The following is a 10,237-nucleotide window of genomic DNA, read 5'->3' as shown; positions in this document are numbered from 1 at the left end:
GGGGGGGGGGGGGGGGAAGGGGGGACATTTGCTATGAAGTCATTGTTTGTTTTTTTAAGTAACTGCATAGCTTTTAACAGACATGTAATTTCTGTCTAGTCTAAAACCAGCAGACACAAACCCCAAAATTCTTCCATCTGCATTTGCAGTTAAAGATGAACATGCAATCTATTGATCCATATAGGGACGATGTTCCTTCCACTTTCTAACGATGGACCACTTTGACGTTTATGGTTTTAGTCTTCCAAAATTTTAAAGTCTTAGGGGTATGAATACCTTCATCAGGGTTTGAAAATGCAACACATTCACCCTGAGGTTTTCTCTGCTACATTTTTCCTCAAGCCTGACATTATCTTGCAGAAAGTGACTGCAGCGGGTTTCAGAGAGACTACAGTTTATCTACTGACCAATCAATCAGTGGCACTCAGCTTGTGGGGAGGTCTGCTGTATTCGACAAGACTCGAGTCAGACAGTCAATACAATGACCTTCATCCAAACAAAAGATTAGCCGAATCTGATAGACACACTAGGCATTCTGGTAGACTCAAAGAAAAACAAGTGGAGCCAAAGAAGAAATCAAAGCTACCAACAGCTTTTCTGTTTTTTCTGTCTGTAAATGAAAGTGAGGTTTAACAATCTTCACCAGACATGGCAATGTAATGTAAAAATAATTTGTATTTTAGAATTTTAAAAAACTATAATTCTTATTACTTGTGATAAAACTATGCCATTCTTGGATATCTGTAGGTTATTTCACCAAATATCATTCATGACAAAATCCAGAACAAGAGATGAAGACGATTTGGGTAGGAAAACATTAGAATTATGCATTATAAACTTTATTTATGCCAACTTATGAAATGTAAGCGGAAAAAAGTAAATATGTTGTTACAATTAAAAACTTGAAGATGAATAAAAATATAACTGAAAAGTTAATTTAGTTCAGCAACTCCGTTCAAAAACGTGAAACTCATAAATGCAGCATAATTTTAGACGGTGAATTTGGATGGATAAAGCCTACAGCTAATGAAAACCTGAAAAATTACGGTTCTCGAAGTCTGGAGGAAGAAATGAAAACGAGAGACACCAGACCCATCGATACAGACGAGTTGAAGGTCACTATCAGAGTCTCCTGGACTTCCTTAATATCCCAGCAGAGGCACAGGATGAACACCTTGATGCTGACGTACATCGTTGCACTAATAAAAAAACAGCTAAATCCATCCACATGTTAGGTGCATATACTCAGTAGGCCAACATTTCTTTATCAAAAAATTACATTTTATAATAAACAATTTTTGAAGGTTTTCATTACCGGCAAGCTATAGCAACCAGATTTAACTGAATTTCTAATAATTTGTGTAATAAAAGTTCCACTTTTTGAGTTGAATTATTCAAATAAATTCACTTTCCAATGATAATCCAATCGCTGCACCTGGATAACATAACAAACATCCATAAACAACTGCACAATGCAGTTTAAGTAAAGTCATAAAACAGTATATATGGACAAACAACTTTGAATTATGCAGCCAAACCTGTAGTTTGGCACTGTGCCATAAAGAACAGACAACAAATAAAATTAAGATTCTTCAGCAAACGTGTTGAGGTGAACTGAGATTGAAGATCAAAGTCACTGATTATTTCTTCTTCTTGCCTTTCTTGGATGAAGGAGGGGGTGGAGGCGGCACCTCAGCCTCCTCCTGAGCTGGTTTCTCTTCGTGCTCCTTTACCCACGTTATCAGACGGTTGCAAAATTCTTTGTAATCCTCGGATAATTTCTCACTGGTCTCCTACACGCAAAACGAAAGCAGAGAGAAACAAATGACGTCAAACCAGTGTCAGAGTTAGCAAACTTAGCTCATTGTTTTTTTGTTTTTCCAAACAATTACAGACGACGCTTTCATTAGTTTCACTGACCAGCACTTTCTCATACGTCTCGACGTGACACTTCTTCAGCTGATATTGTTCCATCATGTGCTGCATGTAGCGCTCCATCATGCTTTCACGGGTCACCCGGTAGCTGTGGATCTTTTCGTAGAGCTTCTCCTCCCTCTCCTCCTCTCCCCGCGAGTCCAATAGCTCTGGAAAATCTTTCTGCTGTCTGCATCCAAACACAAAGCCTTGTTAAACACATTTGCAAGCACGTATGTGTGCATCACAATTTACAGTCGCGTTAACGTTTCAACATCTTTCGGAGAGGTCTCCTTCCAGAATGGACACTCATGAGTAAGTAGCACATTTTGGATCAAATTTATTCATTAACAGTGCACGGCAAAACCTTTTCTATTGTAGCATTGTCCAACTCCAGAGGCTTCATGTCAGAGATTGATCTGTCTAAGAAAGCTCAAATTGTACAATTGTTTTCTCTATATCATGGGTCAAACTCGAGGTCCGGAGACCAAATCCAACACGTCTGGAGTTTTATATGTGGCTCTGTAGATGCAATCAAGGCTGTGCACTTTATGTCCATGTGGTACGGACATCAAGTCACCATTTTCTATTTTGACATATCAAAAATTATTTTATATGCATCTAATCCTGGAATCATGAAGCGTTAAAATATGTTTTGCTTTTGCTTTGTATAGTGCATGCTATTTGGATCAAGATTGTGGAACTTTCAGAGAATAAAAAGACTTTGAAGTTATCCATCGATTTTCTTTACACCCTTGTCCCTCAGTGGGGTCGGGAGGGGTGCTGGTACCTATCTCCAGCTAACGTTCCGGGCAAAAGGTGGGGGTACACCCTGGACAGGTTGCCAGTCTGTCGCAGGGCAACACAGAGACAAACAACCATGCACACACACTCCCACCTGGGAGCAATTTGGAGAGGCCAATTAACCCGACATGTTTTTGGACTGTGGGAGGAAACCGGAGTACCCGGAGAAAACCCATGCATGCACAGGGAGAACATGTAAACTCCATGCAGAAAGACCAGGTACTCGAACCCAGAATCGAACCCAGAACCTTCTTGCTGCAAGGCAACAGCTCTACCAACTGCAGCCCACTGTGCAGCCCTGACTCTGAAGTTATTTTTTTTTTATTTATTCATTTATTTTTGCATGATTAAAGATCAATTGACCAGCTGTGAATAACAATCCTATGAGTCTATGGGAAATTTAGTGGAACTGCCACCAATTGGAGCTGCTCCAGGCATTCACCATGCAAAGGTCAGTGCATTTTCATTAGTGCAGGCACAGTGTCTGAATAGTGGGTCATTGTTGCCATATTTAAGTGTCATTCGGGTAATTTCTGTTGCATCAGCGTGTGACTGATATGTCTCGTATAGTGTCTCAAGGTTCAGGTGTCGAATTTTTAAAGTCATTAAAGGAAACAAAAGCCAGTTTTAGCTGGACTGAAATGGTTATCGAAATGTGTGTTTTTAATTTTGTGCAGTGCAACAAAAAGTGCAAACATTAACAAAACTTCCAGTTGCACTAAGCTCCATGCAATTTAGAGTTGCAAAGCAAGGGGGATAGGAAGTCTTCTATTGGTAGGCAGATATGCAGCTGAGTTACATTAGCATATTTATAGATCCTTATTTACAGAATGTGGAAAAGGTGTGGAATCATATATCCATCTGCGAATAAGAAGTGACAAGGAGCATTAATATGAAAGGGACAGACTGAAGATTTGAAAGGGGAAAAAAATAAGTGCAAATTAGCTAATTATACAGACAGCTGTGGTTGACGGCTTTTCTGTCACAATAGTGTGTTCAGGGAGGAAAAAAGTGCAAGTAAGATCACAGGAGCAACACTGTGAATTTCAAAGATTTACTAAGGACAATGCATACAGGTAGACCCAGACAGGGCAGCAGAAAAGAAAAAGAGACATTAAACACACAGGAAGTGTGTTTAGAGACGTGGAAACCAGTTATTATCAGGGAGATGCCGAACAGCTGAGGAAGATGCTGAGCAGGGAACTGAGGGAAGGTGGTGCTAAATCACAGAATCAAAACAACAGGAGAAAAGAAAAACACAGACACACACAGACACACACACACACACACACACACACCAACAAATCATTATATCTATGATTTAGTGGCTGACTTACAGTTGTGAAAAATTAGGAAACCCAATTAAAGTTATGGAGGTAAATAAAATAAAAAAATACTTGTGAGAAAAAGTTAGAACACAATACTCACTAGTAGCTGGGTACATAAAATTAAACCATGTCTTTTTAAATACAGAGATGTACAGCAAAAGCAATATATGGTCGGCTTTTAGCAATACATGGGCTGCATTTTACTTGATTTAATTTACTTTGAATTGTTCAAATTACTAAAATAACAGAACATCTTAATGGCTTCAGTTACATCCTAGTATCGTCACATCAAATTTATTGAGCGCTCTATACATGTTTTCCCAGTGCAAATGGCTATTTTTGCCTGAGGGGAGGAGAAAGTCAGCAAAGGTTAACACACAGTTAATGAGCAATAGCCTTCTTGTATCTTTGTTACTGTGTGAGAAATTGTGCAAGTCAGAATAAGTGCAACACACCGTCCTGTTGCACAAATATGTAAGAAACTAGTGAACCGCTGGTTTCAACCGGTGCCTCCGACAGACCATTGCTTTGGATCATTATCTTTTCTAAAATTGCTGGATAAGGTGTCTGCAGTCATACATGCCTGGACATAGTAACACACACATGCAAGTGTCACAAGAGGATACGAAAGGTGACATAACAAAAGGCCACATCTCTTCGGAGTAACGAACTCGTTGGGGCTCGGAAATAGCTCTCTAATTAACAGACCCAAATATTATCTCATTTGTCCTGCAGCGGGATGGACAATGGGAGAGGAGGAGAGAGGGAATAAAAGAAGGCATGTGGGAGATCCAGCGGGAACTCAGGTGAAGACTTTAAAAATACTGACAATGACTAACGGCAATATTCATCTAATTTAAGGTGTTATTTAAAGGTTGAGACTAACCACACAGTCGTAAATATGGAAAGGCAGCAAAGCTAGGACCAAGCTGTGTGAACAGCCACCACTCTTTAGTTGATTCATAAACAATTATTCAAAACTTGCCCTCTGGACAGGATGCACTGCCCTTTCAAGATGTGGAAAAGTCAAGGGACATCTTTCTTCACTGCACTAATAAGAGCTAAGTTCACTTAAGGGAAATTACTCCAAAAGTTTTTCGGGTAGCTTTTTAAATCCACTCTGTGGTCACAAAAATGCATGTTTCTACAATGCATTATGTAACCTGAAACATCAGTGTTCAAACACAAAATATCCCCTCTGTGAAATTAAGTAGCAAAAAAAGAGCGAAAGCAGACCTGAACAAATGACTGAACTTTGTGTACAGATCTGGCATGGCTGGGCTGGTCACTTCACTGCTGGTTGTACTGGGCTGGGTAACATGATCAGAGCTGAGTGGATCTGCAAATGATGAAATTATTGTATTTAAAAAGATAAAAGACAGAAAAAAAGCTAAATGCATGATTTTAAGTCTTTGTAGAATAATACCATGGGCCTGGGTTTCAGGTGGAATATGATGACCACCTTCCAGTTGCTTAATTTGTTTGAGGAACTGGAGGCGGGACTGAGAAGCCTACGACAACAGAACAAGATCATGTATGTATGAGCAAATAATGCATCAAAATGTATTTTCATTTGTGGTAGGGATTAAACTACCACTGGATTTGAAATCTCTCTCTGGGTTAACTGGGCTACCTTTTCAAAACGCCCTGGATCAGTCATTTCCCAGGCTTTTTTCATGGATTTAATCTGGTCAATTCTCTCTGTATCTCTCTTTACTTCAATACACTCCGGGTTGGTGTGGTCAGCGGCGACACGCAGTGTGTAATTTGCCTTAGTCAGGTCCAGGTTCTGTGCAGAGGCGCACACACACATAAACAAGATGATAAAAGATCATGCTCACCTCAACAAGCACAAGCTGAAGGTCGTTGTTCTGCTACTTGTGATGCTTTTTAAAGTAGAAATTCATTCTGGTTATATTACTAATAATTAAGTTGGACAGTAACAGTTGCCAGACGACCTTCTTCTACCTCGCAGACTTAAAATGAATAAATATGATCTGGCCTGCATTGCGCCTGTTTTGTTAGCTTACCGTCTTCTGTCACTGTACTTTTGTGATACATTACCGATTCTTGCTTGGAAACAGCGATGGAGACAGTAGACCTTCCTCTGTGCCTCTCAGCTTCAACTTTTCGGCTCATTTTTGGTGTTTCAGTCTTGGTACCGTTGTGGCCTGGTGTGCCGATTCTGGACAAAGACTTAGCATCTCCAGGCTTGAACACTGAATGTTAAAGATAGTAGGAAAACATTGTTTTATTTTATTTTTTATTTTGCCTCATGTCATTTGAACATGATCTTAAATACAAACAGTTCAAGAAAATGCTTCAGGACTTCAGAAAATAGAAATATTTTACAACATGCTGAGCTGGTTTGCAAACCCTTTTAATTCAGTGTTAGACTGTTATTTTTACATTCTGCAAATTTTACTTGATCTTTTTCAATTAGATATTCTAAGATGAAAAAAAGCAGCAGCATTTAAAAAGAAGTCATGTCCATGTCCAAATAAAAATTGTTTTTCAGCCTTGTTTAAACAAGTAATGGAGATTGACTAAGTGTGGCAAGAAGTGCATGTGTTGTGCAGTCATATGTATGCTAGATGGCACTGTTGCACTTCAAAAGCTAAAACCAACAGACTTCTAAGTGTCAATGCAGTGAATCCTAGTATTGTAACATCATTTAGCTAACTTCTTGCCATTCTCTCTGAAGCACTTTGATAGATTCCCCTATGGATGCAGAAACTTGCTGTTCTTATTGTATCTAAATATATATGTGCATTGTTGCAAAAATAAATATAACATTGGGTTTGTTAAAACATTAGTTTTAGCTAAAATTATGTTTTCATGGTAAAAATTCCATAGTCCTCACAACAAATAAGTGTTGGTGGATAACTGCTTTAATGGAGAAATAAAGAATATATAGTTGACCTATAATACCATGCATATGCCAAAACACTTGCAGTGCAGTGTTTTAATTGCATCATGTTAGACAACTTGTAAATTAGGCTTAAAAGCTTGGCATGGCATGCACTGCATGTGTATTTGCGTAGCATGATGGGAGCATGATCAAGGGCACTGTCCCACCACTGAGAGAGTTAAACTGGGTGAAATTAATCCAGTCTTCTGCTTGGATATTTCCCTGGGCACCAGGGGGCAAGAGCCAACTTCATTTGACATCCCATTGACCCATTTCTACAAAATTATCTGAAGAACACAGGAGGTTTTTGAGGACTGACCCCTCCACAGACATACGAACAAAAGCAGCGACAACATGCTTAACATTCTTGATAGGATGGATAATAATAGTGACATTGTGTCCAATCATTTAGCAATTTAAATCAAAGAACCAAGAAATTGTGATGATACATTTTAAGTTGGGTTGATATTAGTTTTGGGGTATGAATTTCTTATACATAAAAAAATATTTTATATTTTATAAGGGATATAATATTGCAATATGCTATCATATTTTGCTTATTTTGAGACAAAATAGCTGAGTTAAGAGGTGGTACAAATGCATTCATTTGATCTAACCCTAACACCCATCCATTGTCTAAATGAGTGAAATCAGATGTCTGCACAGACTTTAGGAAACTACTATCTTTCCCACCTTACATTTTATCTGACATTTATTCAGACAAAACTTGTCAAGCTTTACATTTGTTAGGTTATGAAACTATTACTTCTCCTGTTTGCTAATGCATTAAGGGACAGAGACCATAAAAACAGCCTACAAACCTAATGTAGTTACACCTGATCTGGGAGGAAATGTGAGCAAAAAATTCTAGCAAACAATTGTGTAAACCATGTGGGACAATACCCCAAATTTCTGACTTCAAACAATTTAAAGGCAATTCTACTAAAATCAAACAAAATTTATGTAAATGTATAACTTTAAAGGGGTATTTTTTTTTCTGTATTTACCAAGACGGCATAATTATTCTAGAATAATTTCTAACATACCTAAAAAAAAAAGTGTGTATCTTATTAAGTGTATGTGAATATCTCATTTCAACTGTAATAGAAGCAAAATTGTTAAGAGTAACAAAAGCAGTTAGGATTCAATGACAACAAATTGGCCTTTTTCTACAGACAATCATGCATACTCTTCCCATGCTGATCTGTTTGACAGCAACACAGCTGCAGTCAATGAATTTTCTTCAAACTGTTCAAAGGGTTCTATAAAATTTAAATCAATTTCTTTTTTTTTTATTTTTCTTTCTTTCCAACTGATCTGATCTAATGGTTAAAATTAGAAACCCAGAGCCAAGAAACTAAGATTGCTTCAACAGTCAATAATAAATGGGCTAAGCAGATATCTCTTTGATTTGCTGTGTTCATCTGGTTTGCATTAGACTTGCAATTACCGGCTTCTGGCCACTGGAAGCCTGGAAATGCCTAAGCTCCAACACTGCTTCTTGAGTATCAATAACACTTCAAAACAAAGAATGAGATGTACAAGAGCAATGATGATGAGAAAAAACAAAACAAAAAAACATTTAGAACCCGAGGCCTAAATGCTGCAAAGACAAAAGGAAAACGGTTTGATTGCCTATTATAGGCATACATGTATCAGTGGGGTAGATGAGTCATGTGGAATGCATACCAAGAGCTGCGAGTTCAGATCAAGATTCACTTGAGTGACTTGCTCTTCTAGCTTTCCTAGGGGCTATTGAGAATAGCTGTTTGTTGTGGCATCTATGTAGTTTTATATGGTACGTACCTCTGATTTCATTCTTCTTCATTTCTTGTAGCATATGGACAAAATCCAGCTGGGTTTCATCCAAATGCCAGCTCTTACAGAGCATCTCTGCTTGCACCACATACTTATGGTCCTGGGAAACACAAATAAGCAAAGATTCATGTAAAAATGTAGCAATGCAATATATATAAACAAAGAAATTCACACAGTACAAAAACGATGCATACACATGCAGCATACAGCAGAGTAAGCATGAAGCCATAAGCCTTACTTATGATACAGTGGAAAAGGTGTTTTAAAGCGCAAGACATGGCTTTAGCTATTCCGTGTTTTGACTAAAGCACACAGCGAGCAAAAAGAAAGACCTGCTTCGTTAACATTAAGTCATGAGTATGAAAGGGAAAAAAAAACAAAAAAAACTTTAACACGTTTTTTTTTTTTTTTTTCTTTTTCTCCACTAGAGGGGAAAAAAAGTCTCTATTTGTACAGGCATACACTTTTAGCAAAACTGTTTTAATACTTTTGGCACTATAGTGCATGTGTGGGTGAATGTAAATCAACATGTATGAGCCTGCTTACAAATCCGTATGCAGGACGCAAAACCGATATGGACAGGCAGAAACTAACTAGGTGAGAGGGACAAGCATAGAAAGTCTTTGTACCGGGATGGAGTCAGAGGGCAGGTCTGATCTTTCACTTATAACATCTAAGCTTTGTCGCCTGTCCTTCCTGGGTTCTGTAAAACAAAATTCACATCAGTTTATATCTGAAGTAAAAACCTTAACAACATGCTCATTCAATAAGTATGGGTCTCCAGGGTGACAGAAATTTTTTAAAAATGGGGCCACACACATAGTTAGTTGATTTGCAGTTGTGACATAATTTTAATTGGTGGGGTGAATAGTGAATAGCACAATCAAGTAACTATGTTACCTTCAGTTGTTATAAAAATTATAGATTTCAAATATAACCCAAAAGAAATTTGACTTTGTAATTTAACACCTTGAAATTGGGCCTCTGTCTCTTTAAGAAAGGACAGTTCTTTAACGCTCTGCCTTCAGGAAGTCATCACAATGTTGTTCATCTATTAACCTTTTAGTAACGTTTTTAACACCACGGCTCTAAGAAGTAGCCAATATAATGAGCTCAGCAAATGTGCAGTTTCATAAGGTGTTTGCTAATTGCTGTTGGCTAGTCTGAAGGAGCCGAGTGGAAGAGTCACAGGGGAGGGCTGTTCTACGAGGCAGAAGCTTGGAAGCTGCAGCTCTGAGGAAGAGCTCCGTCCTAGGTTCCCCCAAGCGTTTTACACAGCTGAATGGTTGCCATGGGAGATTAAAGGATTTCTCAAACATGCATTAAAGAATCAAAGCGGCACTCCAGGTATGTTTTTGATGAGGGAATATCACTATAACATGCTGTGAAGCTAAAAAAAAAAAAAAAAAAAAAAAAAAAAAACTTTTTTAAAAAAAACACCTTTTTTAAAATTTTATTTTTA

At 38.0% G+C, this 10,237-nt stretch overlaps 1 protein-coding gene across 2 annotated transcripts in view; it reads right to left on the bottom strand.

The window, feature by feature from the left end:
- Nucleotides 1-823: 823 nt before the first annotated feature.
- adgb (androglobin) overlaps nt 824-10,237 on the bottom strand; it is a 40,952-nt gene continuing 31,538 nt past the window's right edge. For both annotated transcript variants that reach the window (XM_015051452.1, XM_015051453.1), the window contains 8 exons: nt 9,405-9,478; nt 8,764-8,875; nt 6,111-6,265; nt 5,680-5,835; nt 5,473-5,557; nt 5,283-5,385; nt 1,921-2,104; nt 824-1,793 (listed from right to left, as the gene is read on the bottom strand). In XM_015051452.1, the coding sequence (XP_014906938.1) occupies nt 1,641-1,793; nt 1,921-2,104; nt 5,283-5,385; nt 5,473-5,557; nt 5,680-5,835; nt 6,111-6,265; nt 8,764-8,875; nt 9,405-9,478 (1,022 nt within the window). In that variant the 3' untranslated portion in view covers nt 824-1,640. The remainder of the gene's footprint in view (nt 1,794-1,920; nt 2,105-5,282; nt 5,386-5,472; nt 5,558-5,679; nt 5,836-6,110; nt 6,266-8,763; nt 8,876-9,404; nt 9,479-10,237) is intronic.

The sequence above is a fragment of the Poecilia latipinna genome, unplaced genomic scaffold, assembly GCF_001443285.1.
Source record: "Poecilia latipinna isolate Pla-1442-1.1 unplaced genomic scaffold, P_latipinna-1.0 Scaffold1045, whole genome shotgun sequence".
NCBI classification, from domain to species: Eukaryota; Metazoa; Chordata; class Actinopteri; order Cyprinodontiformes; family Poeciliidae; genus Poecilia; species Poecilia latipinna.
This window is presented reverse-complemented; position numbering and strand designations above follow the sequence as displayed.